Here is an 18,436-nt window from a genome sequence, read left to right as displayed (position 1 = left end):
CTTGAATCAAAAATTTAAATGAACTCTTTTGCTTATTTTTTTTTTCATTTATACGTCTTTAAATCTCAAAAGCAAGTCACAAACTATTTGATCTCTTGGATAGTTCAGTCAAACAATCTCCAAATTATCATATGTACTTTATTTTACTAAAGAAAAATAGTGTCTACTTCATCAAACCTTTAATATTAATATCAATGAAGGTCAATATAATGATCATTGTAATTATTTACAAAAAGATAGAGATCTACCAAATATGGAAAATATAAATGGGTAATTAATATACAATATTGCTACGTGTAAAATATTATTCTGAATGAGAAGTGAAAAAGAGGGTTAATATATTCCTAACAATTTCATTAATTATACATCTAATTAATGAAATTGATACTAAAACAATAGTGTAATATACAAAATACTTACAGATTGACCAGCAACAACTTATTCCAGACTGGGTTCACCACAAAATGCATCAGGTTCGAATGATCTTGCAGATTCATCGTTATAAACCCCAGGAACAGACCTCCCACCAGCTTCGGGCGATGATATGTAGGTGATCTTGCTACTTCCTTCCAGGTTCATTAGGAGGAGAAAGCATGTAAACAACCCTACTGCAAGTCCTATAAGTGTATCTTTCAATCTGTTCAGCACAGGTTTCACCTGTGTGAAAAACGCAAAGATGATGAGACAAACAAGAGAAGATGTGCTAAGTGAATGGGATTAGCTTATAATCATGAAAAGGGTCGGATGTGTTGAGCTAATTAGAAAGGGATAATTATTAATATGTTTGGATAGACATCACTGTGTGAACACAAACAGCCAAAGGACCATCCCCATTTACAACCTTTAATGTCATCAACCAACAACAGTTCCATTGACAAAGAATCAAAGTAGTATATCTTCAATCTTTACTCCCTCCATCCCTCCATCATCAAGAACATTATGGACTCTATTCTATACCAATGTAACAATCTGATACAAACCCTTTATAGGATTTGTATTGATTTTGAAGAGCTCAAAGTAATCTTGAACTTTCTTGAAAATAACTGATTAACTAACAAAGTTGTGAAACAGTACTCGAGTATCTTGAAGAGGGAAGCTAACTTTTTACTAAACTCTCGAAATTGGATTATTACTAGGGACGTAAATGAGGCAAACCGCTCGTGAGTTGCTCGGTCAAAGTTTGATTCAAGTTCGGTCAAAATCGAATTCGAGCCTAGCTAGAGCCAGCTCGTTTAAGATTAGAGCCGAATTCGAGCTTAGGTAAGACTCGCTTGATGACTCGTCGAACTTATTCGAGCCTAATTATATAATATTTTTTATTTATTATATTTTAGTTTTTAATTAAAATTTGAAACATACCCATAAGACTATCTATGGGCTTATTGCTTGGGGCTCCCCAAAATCATATTTTCCACGTTACCCTATTTTTTATTTTCCAAATTTCAAATCCTCATATGACTCTTTGAATGGTTTGATTACCCTTAGTCATCTCTTGTTCAGATCTGTCTACAACAATTATAGATCGAAGATTAGTTCTTTGTAGATTTTGATAGATGGAACTGTTGGAATTTTTAAACTAATTCTATAAATTCCATTAATGAATAGAAATTAGAATATGGATAATAAAATCAAATCAAATTCACATGAAATTCAAACGTGAATTAAAGGGTGAAATTTGATCCAAATGTATAATTTAAATCAATTAATTTAAATTAATTGATCTAAAATGCCTTGATGACCAATTAACAAAATGTTGTTAATTTGTAGTGTAACTTACATGAGTTTGTTATTATTATTATTATTTGTTATGATAATTTATATTATTATTAACAAATTGGAAAACCATGTAATGTTAGTATTGAATTGTAAATGCCTTAATTGTTTTGGCAAACAATTACTCTATAATGAAGAGAAAAACGTTAAGGTAATGAAGAGGCAGACAATGCCAACCGTTGGATCAAATGATGATTTTATTTAATGGTTTAACTTTCAACAATATAAGACCTCTCATCTCTAATTAAAAATAACTTCTTTATTTTTCATTCTTTCTCACTCTAGAATTCCAAAAGTCTTTTTCTTGTTTTGTGAGTGTTCTTCGAGTTCTGTGTTCGATTTTTCCGTTGAAACCCGGTGATAGTTCAGATACTTTATCAAGTTCGTTGTGTAGTGATTTCGGTGCTGAATCACTACTAGATTCGTTGTACCCTGGGAGACAGCCATCTGTGATAAGCTCTAGCACATGGGGAGACGGTGGAACTGTTTTAAGGGAAATGTGTCTAACACATGCCTCGAATCAACCATCAAATACGGTGATATTGTTCTTCATATATTTTATTTATTTCATGTATTTGTAACATCATTATATATATATTTCTGTTATTTTTCAAGACAAGATTTCTAACAATCTTAAAACAGTTTCTTTGTGCTAAGCTATTTAAGAGCTTGCACCATCGAATATATTTTTTGTCTTTGATATTTCAGGAATACGAGTTATGATGTTATAAAACAGATGATGACTTATTTCGACAAGATAAAGTTGTTCATCTAAAGGAATAGAAGAATCTACAAATAAAGATAAGTCTTTATTGCATATAAATATGTTTGATTATTAACACATATGTTTTTATGCTTTTAAAACTTAGTTTTATAAGCTAATATATTTTGATATGAAAATTTTCTGAAGAAACATTAATTTGTATATTCATTATACAAATGTTATATAGAAAATAAATTAGAACACAATAATTTAATTTGTTCTAATCTTATTTAAAGATTTGTTTGGTTATTAAAATTATTAATAATACTGAATGAAAATAAGAAATAACTAATATGTTAGCTTTCAATTTTTATAAAATTTATGGTGTTAAAATTAATTATAATTGAAACATATGATTTCAGTTTTAAAATAATTAATTATAATATATACCTTCTTTTTAATTAAGCAATATAATTAATAAGAATATGGTAGGATGATTTAATAAATAAAGAGAGATGATATCTTTATTTATATACATTGTTTTAATAAGTTATCGTTTTAAATGTGTATATATTTATTTATTTTTTTGACAAATTCCAATCATATATGGAGTATAAGTTATTTCCGGAAAGAAGACAAAAGGTCATAAAAGCGGTATAACAATGAAATGGCGCATTGGTGCAGTGGTTCAAAGTTTAGACGCAATGGTGCGTGACGGAAGGGAGGTCCCCTGTTCAAATCCAACAGATAAGATGATTTCTTTTTTAGAAATCAGACGTGACATTAGTCATTTACCTTGATTTCTTTTATAGAAATCGGACGTGATAAAATGACACTGGTCATTTATGGTGGAACCATTCAAATTTCTTGTATAGAAATTATTAGATGAATGGAACCAATGATTTCTTTCATAGAAATCTGATGTGTTATAAAATGACACTAGTCATTTTGTTGAAACCATTCCAATTTCTTTTGTAGAAATTATGAGTTGAATGGGGGTAGTCAATGATTTCTTTATAGAAATCAGATTTGTTAAAATGACTCTAGTCATTGATATTAAAACCATTTCAATTTCTTGTGTAGAAATTATGAGTTGAATGTGTAGTCAATGATTTCTTGGTAGAAATCAGACTCATTAAAATGACTCTATCCATTAATGTTGGAGATGGATGAGGTAGTTAATGATTTCTTTATAGAAATCAGACTTGAGTCATTGATGTGAAAATCATTATAATTTCTTGTGTAAAAATTATTAAATGAAATGAAATGGGGCACTATAGAAATTATGTGATTCATAATGACAGAAAAAATGAAGGTCATATGTGTAATGAGATTAAATAAGTTATTTGTTTTAGAACTTATTCTAATCATACATTGAAAGAGACAATTATGTAAGTCGAAATATTTTCGCAAAAATTATCTCGGTGAGAATGATCCACCTAGATTTGTTTTGAGCATTGTTGTTTCACGTGGATTATCGTTCATAACACGATAATGTAATCACTTCGATTAAGACATGAGGTACGTTTGTAGTTATGTTTTATTTGATTATATTGCTAAGTGATTATTTATATATATCATGCATATTAGCTAATAATATGATGATTCATGTTCATTCATAATAAGTATGATTATCTAAAAATTTATATACATATATAAATAAAGATTTATTTTTAATCTATTTTATTTTAATAGATAATTTTGAATTTTGTCACAAAACTGTATTTTTTGGTTGACAAATATTTGTTATAGAATGTTAAAGGTCATCTAATTAATTAAGAAACAAATAATTGATGACATGAATATTTATAATTAGTTAGTTTTATATTTGTTTAAAGTTAAACGGTCAACATTTTATTAATTATTATGTATTTTATAAATGTATTTTTATATATATGAAAGTTTATATATATTTGTTTAAATAATATATGACATATTATTTATTTGATTATGTTTCTAAGTTATTGACTATATATATATATTTGTTTTTGTCGTGGTGACTAAAATTAAAGAAGCAATAATATATAATATCATATATATATATGGATATATTAAAATTGGTATAATATAATATATTTGATATACATTGTTTAATTGTATCATAAAGACTTACTTAATTTGATAATTTTGAAATCAAATAATTACAAGGAAAATCTTGTTTAATTTGAGAATAATATGGCAAACGTGCCGATATTACGGGATGCAAACGTGCAACCGGAAATAAATGTTTAAGCGACTTCGGTCAAAGGTGCTTGAAACATTATGATTTCTTTTGTAGAAATCATGTGATATGGTGAATATTTATTTGATTAAATATTTTAATTTCTTTTATAGAAATTAAGTGTTGAAATAAATATTTTAATTGATTAAATATTTTTTATTTCTTATGTAGAGATTATTTGAAGAATGATTTATAAATGAATAAACATTCTAATCTCTTGTATAGAAATTATGATTTATTCAATTAAATATTTATAATATAGTTATCTTATTCAATGTATGATAAGTATAACAAAAGAAATTTGTAAAAGAATTGTGTGACAATTTCTTGATTAGAAAATTATTGATTTAAATCATATAAGTGTGTGATTTAAAAAAATGGTACCAACACGAATATGGGGGCAAATATTTTTATTGATTATAACACAAAAATAATTGTGTATATTATGATAAATAAAAAGATAATTTATTGTTAGAGAAATATGTTCTCTATAAAAGATAAAGTTGCGCAACTTTACAAAAAGAAAGAAAATAACAAGAAAATGTCTTGTTTATATTTGCTGAGTTGGTGTTCAAATCGATATTTTAGATTTGAGGATTTTGAAATCAAGAAACGTGTCATATTTTGACATTATTTTCATAAAACTTTGAAGAACCAATGTCTTCAAAAGGATTTTATGAAATAAATGAAAAAGAAAGTTTATAAAGTCATGATATGACTTATAACAAATTTTATAATAATGGTATGAAAATTTGATCATACTTTTATTAAAAAGTGAATGTGACAATTATATATATCATGAAGACAATGAAAATTATTTCATTACGTGTCTTTTGTACGATATTTTATCATTGAAAATTACGATAAAAATGATAAAATCCATTAAGGATATGAATTGCACTAAACGAAATATCATGTTATTATCAAATGATATATTGATATTATTAAATGAAAGACTTTATGTCTTAAAGTGAATATGTTTACACTTAGAAGTGTAATCTACGTATGGAAATCTTCTAAGAAACTTATGATGGATAGATTAAACGTTATAATCTATATTTTTGACTTATGTCGAAAAATAAAAATATTTTTATGTAAAATATATAATCGTTTACACGAAGGCAGAATAGTTCAAAGACATTTTGTCTACTAGTTAGCCAAGTAAACAATATTTCCATAAAAAATTAAATGATAAGCATGTACGGATGACTATGCTTCTTATTAGAAGATGTTCCAAGGTTAACTAAGAATGTACCAACATAAATTTCTAATTATTGTGATAGTAATTATAAATTGGACAAGCTTAGAGTCAGTGACAAGTCTAGACATACACGTCTTAGACATAATGTCATTAGACTATACTCTCTAATGAAGTTATCAAATTTGACTATGTATGTCAAAGATAACATTGTGGATTCACTAATCAGATTATTGAATAGAGAGATAATTTGAAGTCTTGTGAGACATTAGCCTACTATAAGTTGGTATGAAGGGAAACCCAACCTATGCAGACTGGAGATCCCAAGAACTAGGTTCAATGGGACAACTTAATTGTACTAACTTGGAAAGTTATTGTTGAGGATTAATTCTATAACGAAACAATATATATTTTGACGAGGATAAGCATATCGCTTTTAATGATTCTTTATGAGCAAAGAGATCACCTATGTGAGAGAGAAGTGGGGCCGCTTCGAAAGAATTGCACGGCTCAATTCTAGACCCTCTCACAGAACCAGGCGCGTGTTCCATGGCCAAAATGGACACATCCATGAGAGCTTGACATGTATCAGGGAGAATTCTATGTGAACGTGTGTAATCGTTTACACAAAAGGCAGAATAGTTCAAGGACATCGAGTCTACTAATCAGTTAGTAAAGTTATATGCTTTCACAAGGGAAGGTTCAAAGGGTTACACCTACCTATCCTATGTAGAATTCAACTGTTGAACCTTCACCGGGTTAATCTTTCAATTTCCATTAATGTGGGGGATTGTTGGAATTTTTAAACTAATTCTATAAATTCCATTAATGAATGAAAATTAGAATATGGATAATAAAATCAAATCAAATTCACATGAAATTCAAACGTGAATTAAAGGGTGAAATTTGATCCAAATGTATAATTTAAATCAATTAATTTAAATTAATTGATCTAAAATGCCTTGATGACCAATTAACAAAATGTTGTTAATTTGTAGTGTAACTTACATGAGTTTGTTATTATTATTATTATTATTTGTTATGATAATTTATATTATTATTAACAAATTGGAAAACCATGTAATGTTAGTATTGAATTGTAAATGCCTTAATTGTTTTGGCAAACAATTACTCTATAATGAAGAGAAAAACGTTAAGGTAATGAAGAGGCAGACAATGCCAACCGTTGGATCAAATGATGATTTTATTTAATGGTTTAACTTTCAACAATATAAGACCTCTCATCTCTAATTAAAAATAACTTCTTTATTTTTCATTCTTTCTCACTCTAGAATTCCAAAAGTCTTTTTCTTGTTTTGTGAGTGTTCTTCGAGTTCTGTGTTCGATTTTTCCATTGAAACCCGGTGATAGTTCAGATACTTTATCAAGTTCGTTGTGTAGTGATTTCGGTGCTGAATCACTACTAGATTCGTTGTACCCTGGGAGACAGCCATCTGTGATAAGCTCTAGCACATGGGGAGACGGTGGAACTGTTTTAAGGGAAATGTGTCTAACACATGCCTCGAATCAACCATCAAATACGGTGATATTGTTCTTCATATATTTTATTTATTTCATGTATTTGTAACATCATTATATATATATTTCTGTTATTTTTCAAGACAAGATTTCTAACAGGAACTAGCTAAGAAAAAAATATACTATAAAATTTAAATTTTGGAATATACTTTATATTAACAAAATATCTAACACTATCCCACAATATTATTTTTGTTAATCATTATACAAAAATATTATATTTATTTAATATAACATAAATTATACATAGGGATGAGAAATATTACCGATATTATAAGTATATCAAAAATATCGTACCACAATATATTGAGAATATCGATTTTTTCGGTATACTAAAAAAAGTAAAGTATTATACCTATACCGAAATTATTGGTACGGTAAATGTATGAGATTTTCAATATTTTGGTATATCAAGATATACCAAAATAATATTTATAAATTAAAAAATATATATTATATAATACTTATAAAGAAATAAATAGAATTGATATTAATTTAATTATATAAACATAATTTTTGAAAATAAAATCAAAATATAATTATACTGTAATATTATTTAATATATGCAATCTCAATGTATTATATTTTATAAGATATACATTTTTTTTGGAATTAAAGGAGCAATAGCATGACACCCCACCGCCATGGCCCCCTTAAACTTAAAGCCCTTCTAGATATAATCGAACCCGTAATCTTTTTATCTCTTAAGTCGACTCTCACTGGACTACCTTGGTGGGGTGATATAAAACTATTTTTATTTCACTATAAAGTATTAATTTTCAAAATAAACATAATGATGTCTAATATGTTTTTCAAGTTTATCTCAAATACAATACACGAACTAAAAGTATTTTTCTTGAGAATACTCTCGACTTCCTTCCATTATGTTTTTTTTAATATAAAAATTAATATATAAATATTTAAATTCGAGTCTTTCGAGCCGAACTCGAGCCTATGGTTATATGATCGAGCCGAGTTTGAACTTAATATTGAAATCTCGATCGAGCTCGAACCAATAAAAAACAAACCGAACTCGAGCCAGGGCTAGTTCGGCTCGTTTACACCCCTTAATTATTACTACAGTATGCTATAAAAGCCTTGTGACGTGCTTGTCACATGGATTTGTAAGTATATCAGCTGCAGAAAAGACAGCCTTTTAATTTGGATCTGAAGAGACACCTTTTCATCCATTAGATCATTCTTATACCAGCCCTTGATCACTAGGGTTTCATTTAGAAAACCATCCTTTATTATTTGTATCACAATTTGTTAGGGTTTATTAGATCGAAAGCAACATGACAAACTAGAGGAATCTTTAGAACGAGAAATCAAAATAATCAAACTCATTATTGCATAACATAATTAAAACTATAACATAAAGGGTCCATTTATAATAGGAAAGTTCTACACCTAACATAACATAACAGGATTAACCAATTAAAGAATATCTAATAACCTAAATAAAAATCTCATTATAATTAGGTTAACTGGCCTGATCCAACCCGTGAATAAATGTGTGTTCTTAGTCCTTCAAGTAGGAAATGGTACAATGTTCTTTAATGCCAATCTCACCATCAACAAAATTGAAAACCATGATTGTCTTTGCAAACCTAAACATTGATTCTCCTCTACCATATAAGTAATGAAAATGTCATCCCCTAGTGTAACAATATGACAATAGTATAGGAAGAACATATTTGAGGTATTTACTATAAGAAGCTTGGATTCATTTGTAAACAACATTTTTGCCATCTAGGTGTGGATTAGATGAGACCATATTTGAAAACAGGGTGTATTTGAACTTAGTACGACACAAATTCAGAAATTTATAAGCGGGTTTTTCTACCATATCCAGGTTCCAATTCAATCAAAAGTATTTTCAAATAGGGCTAATATTTTCCCAATCATGTAAGCACTGCAAGTAGTGGGTATAAATAAACAAGCATAGTTATAGTTAATTTCAACACCCTTTAATGTTTTTTTCATGATTCATGCCAATTGGAAACCTACAAACATTTCTACATGACAAAATGAATATTCAAGAATTCAAAAGAGGTTTTCAGTTGGGATGTTTTATGAGTAATTCTGTAGTAGAGTTCAAATTCTAAGTTTTAAACTATCCAAGAAAGGAAGGTAAAACACCAATAGAAAATCAAGACCATAACTATAGAATCTTTTATAATGTCATTCAACTATAATAAGTTGTAACTTAGATATATTTTTATATTAGCCTAATCCTAAAATATAACACAATTAACCAATTAAAGAATATCTAAGAACCTAAATAAAAATAATGTGTAACTTAGATGTGTTCTTACATTAGTCTAATCATAAAATACAAAAGATAATACTATCCTATTGACATAGTTTCATCATGTGATTGGCCCTTCGGAACACTAAGTCTCCATTCCATATCAAGGTCCTAAATTGCCCCAAAATGATCATTATATTTACTTTGCAAGTGCTTCCATTAAAATCAAAAGAACAGCAGGCCACTTCCATTAAAATCAAAAGAACAGCAGGCCAATTGTGCCTATTACTTACAGAGAATGAACCAAGAAGCCTATCACGTGCCAATACTTGAGCTGTCTTCACCCATATCTGCCAACAAATGATTCAATTTATTCCATGATTTCTATCTAAAGCATGAAAAATGACATGATTTACTGCATCAAAATTGCAATAAAACTGCAATTGGTGCAACAAAAAACACCTGGCCATCGTACCAGCCGGTCTCTTCATCTGGAAGAAGGTGAGTGAAGTTGAACATCAGTCACAATACATAGAATTGTTGCAAGATTATTTTTTTGAAAAAGCACAGGTCAAATGGAGAGGGACAGAGATCATACACTCAACAGTTGCACTAAGTAATCGATTGCCTACGTAAGCCCAACCTAGATACATCCTCACAACAGCAAGCGTGACAACCAAAAACCCACTGGAAAGCGCTGTCAAGATCGGCACCAGTGGTTCTCTTGCCGGTCCGGTCGAACCGAACCAGGAAACTGGAAGACCGATGAGTAGAGCAAATGAGGCGCCTGTAACAAATAGCCTAGAACCATACTCGACGACGTCGCCGGAGGCCCAGGAAAAAGGGAAAGAAGTTGACAAGGCCTGGTATTCGTTAATCGGCTGCTGATCGAGAGGAACGGGGCATTCGGTATCAGGTTGCTGACTGCTTCCATTTCTGGAAGAAGATAAGGGGATCAATCGGCGGCGATGGGAAATAGGGTTAGGGTTCGCGGAGGGAACAAGGAACGTAGAGAAGGCGCGAGAGGGAAGGCTGAGAGAAATCGGCAGTGAAGTTGGTTTTGTTGAGAAGATTATTGACGATGAAGCAGCCATCATCACATACTCTCTCTCTGCCTCTATAATTTTCAGCTCGTTGTATTTGGATTTACACTTTATCCATTTATGCTTAACCGAACCTAACATTTTCTATATCACAATTAAGGATTTGTTTGATAAAATTATTTTATTTTGTTTTTTTCCTTAAAAAAAATTGCTAGATAAATACTTTTAAAAATGACTAAGATCTCCTTTTAGCAATTTGTTCAAGCAACGTAGCGTGAATCTTACGTTGAGTCTCTTTCATCATATTAGTGTCGGCCATAATAATCTTCATGTCCAACTCTTGTTGTTAAGTTCCAAATTCTTTTGTTGGTTCTTATTAAATTCATCCAGCAGAGATAACTTCCTGCATTCAACAACTTTTATTTCTTCGTATTCTTCAACTGCCTTTATTTTTGCCTTTTTCTTTCCTTTTCTCTTAACTACTTTTGTACCATGGGGATGAACTGGAGATTCCACAACATCATTAGTATTTGTTGGTGTATCATTGTTAGTTGACGATGGATAAGCTCTGGTACCACTTAATTTAGTTCTCTTTGTACTCCCAATATTTGTTGAAAGGGTTCTCCACTTTGGGTGTCTCTGTAGCTCACCCCAATGCTTGTCAAAGTTACACTTACTTTTGTAACGAGTCCTATAGAGTTCATGAGCTGACTCTATTATGTTGTCCAGATTTGAACCACTCTCAATTCTTCGTTCAGCTTGCTCATAACACGATCCATATTTCTAAGCTCCTTCATTGATTCGTTGTCATCTTCTCCTTATAGCCACAACACCTCTTTTGATAAGACCAGGAATACTATCTTCACAATATTGACGAATCCGTTCCCAGAATGCTTCGCCCTTTTGGTCGGTACCAATCTGAGAATCGATCGATACATTTAACCAAGCACTAATTAAGAGTTTGTCTTCTTCCCAATTCCACTGAATAGTGTTTTTTCGTATATTTTCAACTTCCACAAAATCGTCGTTCAAATCTGTAACATTTCTACTATTAAAGGTAGAAAATTGGGAATGTGAAGATTCTTCAAAATTTGTAGGCGTTTGATTGTTTCCGACTTGTGAAAATGGTGTTGAAAAATTTTGATCGTACATAAAGGGATACGTTTGAGAATTTTGAGGATACGGAAATAAATTATTTCAAAATGGAAATGGAAAATTGGAAGATTGAGAATTGAAATTTGGATTTTGTAAGTTCGAAAATTGACTGGGATTCATTTTTCTAGATTGACTATATTTTTGTAGAAAAAATAAAAGGTAGAATGAACAAATTTTACTCAATATTTATAGTACTAAATTATATTACCATTACAATTTATAACACATATATAATTTATAACGGATATAAAACATGTTAATATAATTAATAGAAAAATATAATAATTTATTAAAAATATATATTTATTAATTAAATATATAATTAATATTCCTATATTATAGGAAAATTTGAGAATTTGGACCCTTATAAATGGGAAAAAATAAGGGGCCATATATATTATATAATATAATAATTAATAAAGTCGGAGTTGGGCATATCCGGCATAGAGGGCGTTGCCCTCATTTTGATTTTACACACAACGCAGAAAATTAACAAAAGCAATGACCGACCCTTTTACACGTTGTCCGATGTAGACACAGGTCATGCGCTGCATATGCTCTAACGTCCCCTAACTTTTGGCATAATATCCAACTAATCAAACAAATTAATTTTTTTAAAATATATAACAAATTAATTTTTAAATAGGTTGTTATATATATTTAATATATAATTATATAAATAATAAAATTATTAATACAAATAAAACTTTTAATATAGGAAGACTGTCGCACATAATTATTAACATATATTCATTATGAAAAAAATGGGACAATGAATTAAGCAAATAGCCCGCAAACACACTTAACCATTTAACTAGGCGCAGAACTTGTCGCCTGACGGGCTCGAATTTAAGAACTCAAGAAGGCTACGAATATCCACATTTTGTTACTGTTAAGCTAAAAGCGGAAATTATATTCACCATGAATGAAAAAACTAAAGTAATATCATCTAAATTAATTCATTATTTTGATCTACTATCCAAAAATGGTCAATCAAAAAATATCTAATCATTCAACACATTTACCCTCATTTTGAACATTATTGTTAAATTAAGTTAAATAATAAAAATGGGGAATTACGATTAAAAGGGTGTTAGGATCTAGGTCGCGGCTGGAGGACCGGGGTTGGGCCGGTTAGCGCGTCTCACTCAAAGGGTGGTGGTTAATCCGGTTAGAGATTAACACCGGGGTTTCAATACTACACAAACTGTCACAAACCCTTGAACTAGGTTCAAGCGCGGAAGAGGTTTGTTTCAGGTTGAAGCAACACACTTATATGATAGGCAGAACCGGTTTCGGATGATGAAGGTTTGAAGATTGATGGGTCGGTTTTTGTAACCTGGCGGTCCGGTTTAAATAGAGTTAAGTAAGTAGGTTAGAGCGGTGTAGGTAAGTTAGTACGGGTCGGTTAGAAAATGGAACCGGCAGAAAGTATATGACAAGACAGATTTTATGGATGTTCGGAGATAACACTCTTACGTCACCCATTCCTCTCGAAACCGCGAGAAGGATATTCACTAAGGAATACAAATACAATCCGATCGAGACTTATTCTCTGCTCGATAACACCCTTACAATTTGCACCGAAATTGTAAAATACACACTTCAACTTTAGCACTTAGGCTTTCTCTAGAGATAGAACACACTGTTTTCACTTGTAAATTAAATGCTCACTATATTGCTTGTGTCCCAATATGTCCCGCATTTACTCTTCTTCAACTGCTCCTTTTATAGGTGAAATATGCCAACGGTCATATTTCACTTCCTTGAATCTGATTGGCTGAGCAGAGGTTCAGTGATTCAGTGATTCAGACCTGGCGGTCATCTTATCAGACCTAGCGGTCAACTTTGCAGACTTGACAGTCTGTTCCTCCGGTGTGTAAGACAAACCTGCTAGGTTTGTCTTTTACTCAATGTGGTGACTGTCTGTTAAACAGTTGTCTGTACTTGGAAGATCTCCTTTCTGATTTATCCCGAAGTGGAAAGATCCGGTAGGACTGTCTTCTACAGCCTGCAGACTTTCCTCAGACTTGTATGGATATGGAAGTGTTCAGTCTGTTCCTTTGGTATCATCTTCAACAGATACCCGAATTGTCTTCTTATACTAGTCGGTCATTCGACTTAACCGGATGGCTTCCGGTGTGAGTGGTTTAACCGGACAGCTTCCGGTTATTCCTTTGCCTTGTGGCTGATCGGCTGTCTGATGTTTCCGGTTTTTAGCTTTGGCCGATCCTTTCTTTGTGCGGTCATGTTCCAAATGTCCTGGTCGGTTTAATAGCTTGACCGGTTCATTTGTTTGACCGGTCCGGTTCCTTGTTCCTGCATGGAAGGTTTATTTATGTTAAGTTCTGTGAACCGGTCTAATTTTATCTAACAAAGGGAAATCATTAATTAACTTGAATTAAGAAAAACGCTTTAATTGATTAAAATGAACTTAGGATAATAAAAATCAATACGACATAGTTTTGATGATGCGTTAATAATTGAATAAACTAAGTTCTGCAAATGCTTAATGCGTAAGTAGAGCTAAAGAGGAGCCGACAGTAGAGTTTACGTCAACAAAACTAAAAAGGCGTTGGTAGCAGGGTTGCCAATAATAGAGTTGTCTTATGCACGCTGGTAGCAGGATTGCTTCAACAACAGGGTTGAAGAAGCGCTGACAACCGACTTGCCTCATTAGCAGTCTGAAGAAGCGCTTGCAATAGCCTTGCGCTAACAACAGTATGAAGAAGTGCTGACAGCAGCCTTGCGCTAATAGTAGTCTGAAGAAGCGCTAACAACCAAGTATCCAACAACAACTCTTCTCCATTAGCACAACTGTGTTGTGCTAATAGTAGAGTAGCAAACAACAGTGTTGTGGAACCAATAGGGTTGCACATACAACTGTGTTCGTTATCAGTAGACTACCACATCAACTTAATACGTCAAAATGTACAACTACCACGTACACGATTATTCCACTAGCCCGCGCAGTACTATCTAGTACACCATGTTCTACCGAATATTCCACACACTACCATCCCATACGCTACGTTCCATCGAATATTATTCTGCGCACTATCCACCTAACGTACAACTATCGAAAAGCTGACACATATCTACGAATTAGATTTGACCATTGTTCCACTTTAAATATAAAAAGGCATTAGAGTACAACGACGATCTCTCTCGGACTCTCGGTGAATTTACGCACGATCTATGAATCTACGTATCTTATGATCCAAAAAGCTCTTTGATTAATCTCTCACTGAGTTGATTCTACAAATCACTACATTAAGTTAAGTTGAGCGATAATATGTTGTATTACTTTATAGTAATTTCAGTGTAGTAAGTTGAACAGAACGTTGTTTGTTCAACATAGTGATAGCTAGGAGTTCAGAACAGGTAACTGTAAGACCTGTACTCTGAGTGAGTTTGTGTAGAGGCTATACAAATCAAAGTCTTCTAGTGGAATTATTCTGGAAACAAAAGAAGGGGTGACGTAGGAGTTTTATTAAATAAAAGTATTAACTATAAGTATATAGATAAAGAACTGAATTGTGTTCAATCAATTATGTGCATATTGAAGAAAATCGGAAAGGAAAAGATGTTCGGTAGTTGATCAAATCCAGCATTTAATTAAACTTTGGTTCTATAAAAGAGGCGTTTCCGGTTTTATTTCACACTTCGGTACTTTATACTTCGGTATTTTATACTTTGGTATTTTATACTTCGGTATTATATTGGAAGCGCATCCGGTAGTTTGTGCATTCAGTATTTTACAAAAGCGTATCCGGTAGTTTGTGACTTTGGTATTTTACAATAGCGCATTCGTTAGTTTGTGCATTCGGTATTTTACAAAAGCGCATCCAGTAGTTTGTGACTTCGGTATTTTACAAACACGTATCCGTTAGTTTGTGACTTTGGTATTTTACATACATGTATCCGGTAGTTTGTGACTTCGGTATTTTACAAAGGCGCGTCTGATTGAACCAACGGAGTAGTACTTTACTTATGGATATTTTATATTCGGTTTTATATTGAGACGTATCCGGTATTATATGAAATCGTTATTTGGCAAGTTCGGTTTTATACTGGGACACGTCCAGTATTTTATCTTCGATTTTATATTGGAATGTTTCCAGTAGTTTATAAAGTCGGTACTTTACAAAAGCATACCCGATAGTTTATCCAAACTAGTTTTTGGGTAAATATTCGATATTTGATCAATTCGTCTTAATGATAAACGTCTACGGTATTTTACCAAGTCGGTATTTTATCAAGAGGTGCACCTTTAGATTATCCAAATCGGTTTTTGGATAAACGTCTCCGGTAATTTATCAATTTAGTTAAATACTAAAGCGTCCTCGGTATTTTGTCACCTCGGTTCTATACAAGGCGCCTTCGATATCTTTCAAGTTCGGCACTTTGACTAAGCGTTTTCCTATACGTGATCAACCTTAGTTCCCGAATAAGCATTTGTTATGGATAGTCTAACACAACAGTAGAATCAGACCTACAAAAGACTACTATGAACCAAGACAAGTCAAACCATCTGAGTTGTACGTTCCTTGTACCTTGTAATCTCATTAATGAAAATTTGGTTTACTATCATCCAAGTACAGACAAGATCAAAGAAGATTCTCCTTATTGTACCATTTTGGAACTCAACCAATCAAATTAGGGCTGGTGTCATCTGAAGAAAATATGTTTGTTGGTGAAGCAAATATGCCCGTTGCAACTTGCCTATTTAAGAAGACAAAGGACAACTTGCTTCACCAACCCTTTTGACAACCTTTTGAAACATCGTTCTTCACCACTCTCTTAAGCTCTAAAAGTCCTAAAATCCTTCAAGTTTTCTAGAGTGTTAATATTATATTACATACTATTTATTCTGTATGATTCCTCAGTATTGTAAGTTGACAAAATATATTTCTGCTCAACATAGTGTTGTGTGCTAGGAGTTTAGAAACAAACATTATTTAAGTCCTGATTGTCCGTCTTGGTTTGTAAAAGTGTTGTATTCAACCCAAATCTTCTAGTGAACATCCTTCTCAAGGTTGAGATGAAGGGGTGACGTAGGAGTTTCTACTCCGAACATCCATAAAATCTCTTTTGTTCCTTTCCTTTAATCCCATTCACCTTCCGCTTCAAGTATAAACAAACATTTCTGCACTTGAACTTCGTTCAAGAGTTTGTGACGACTTGTGAAGAATAGAAACGGATATCAACTTCTAACAAAGTTAATATCAAATGAAGTGTGTAAGCGTTCAACATAGTGAGACCACAATCTCTATTGTTGTACCCGATCCTAGCAAGGGGTATCAGAGCAGCTAGTTTCTACTCTCAAGCATTCAAATATCATCATGTCTGCCATCAACAAGCCCCCCATGTTCCGAAGTGAAGATTTCATTGATTGAAATCTAAGTATGCAAGTGTATCTGGCCTTGAAAGACGACGACATGTGGTACGTTATCACTAACAGCCTGATGAATATTGAAAAGGAAATATGTGAGTGAACCAATGAAGATAAAAGGAAGAACAACCTTGACAACTTGGCCAAGAACGCCTTATACAGTACTCTAGATAAAAATACGTTTGCAACGATCAGAGCATGTTCCACTGCTAAGGAAGTATGGGAGAAGATCATTCAACTCAATGAGGGAAATAAACAAAGCAAAGAGAACAAAATCATGGTTTCCACTCAAAAGTTTGATAACATGAAAATGCTTCCCGATGAAACAATGAACGAATTTGACGAACGTTTCACCAGCATTGTCAATGAACTTGCCATTTTGGGAAAGGTTTATGGCAATAAGGAAATCATAGTCCAGGTGTTGAAGGCTCTTCTCAGTGCCTGGGAAGTTAAGACAACCGTGACGAGAGAGTTCAGAAACCTCCACAAGATACAGTTGCATGACATGTTTGATGATCTGAAAGCTTATGAGTTCTAGATGAACTCAAGGAATGAAGATGAGCACTCATTCTCAAATGTAACTAGGGAGTTTGTGTCATCTGTGGAACCAGTAGTCCGTGAACCCATCAAGTCAGCTGAGTAGTTCAACGAAGATGCAATGACACTATTTGTGAAGAAGTTTGATAAATTCATGAGGAATAATCAATCTAACTTATCTTTCCAAAATAACAACCACTTTAATGATTATAAGGCTAACATTCGTTGTTTCATCTGTGATACTTTAGGTTATTACATGTCGGAATGCCGGAAGCCAACGAGAGACGACAGGAAGCCGGCTGATCAAAAACATAAGGGGATCATAAATCATCCAACCACATTAAGGATCAAAAGGTAATGGTGGTTCAAGAAAGCAAATGGACTCAAAGTGACTCTGAATCTAGTGATGATGAAGATGTCAGATGCTTCATGGCCAACGATGAAGAGATATTTGACTTTGCCTCTAAAGAGTTCACTCGAGACGACTTGATTACTACATTCAATGACATGGTCATTGTGTATAAGAAACTGTTAGGATCTAGGTCGCGGCTGGGGGACCGGGGTTGGCCGGTTTTCGCGTCTCACTCAAAGGTGGTGATTAATCCGGTTAGTGATTAATAC

General features: G+C 32.3%; 1 protein-coding gene across 1 annotated transcript; it reads right to left on the bottom strand.

The window, feature by feature from the left end:
• Positions 1-316: 316 nt before the first annotated feature.
• LOC124927863 (uncharacterized protein ycf36) lies at positions 317-10,844 on the bottom strand. Its single transcript, XM_047468352.1, has 4 exons — positions 10,284-10,844; positions 10,148-10,176; positions 9,979-10,035; positions 317-657 (listed from the first exon to the last, which is right to left on the bottom strand). Exons 1-4 carry the CDS (start codon positions 10,780-10,782, stop codon positions 439-441), a joined length of 804 nt encoding a protein of 267 aa, XP_047324308.1. The 5' UTR covers positions 10,783-10,844; the 3' UTR covers positions 317-438.
• Positions 10,845-18,436: the final 7,592 nt, after the last annotated feature.

The sequence above is a fragment of the Impatiens glandulifera genome, chromosome 2, assembly GCF_907164915.1.
Source record: "Impatiens glandulifera chromosome 2, dImpGla2.1, whole genome shotgun sequence".
Lineage (NCBI taxonomy): Eukaryota > Viridiplantae > Streptophyta > Magnoliopsida > Ericales > Balsaminaceae > Impatiens > Impatiens glandulifera.
This window is presented reverse-complemented; position numbering and strand designations above follow the sequence as displayed.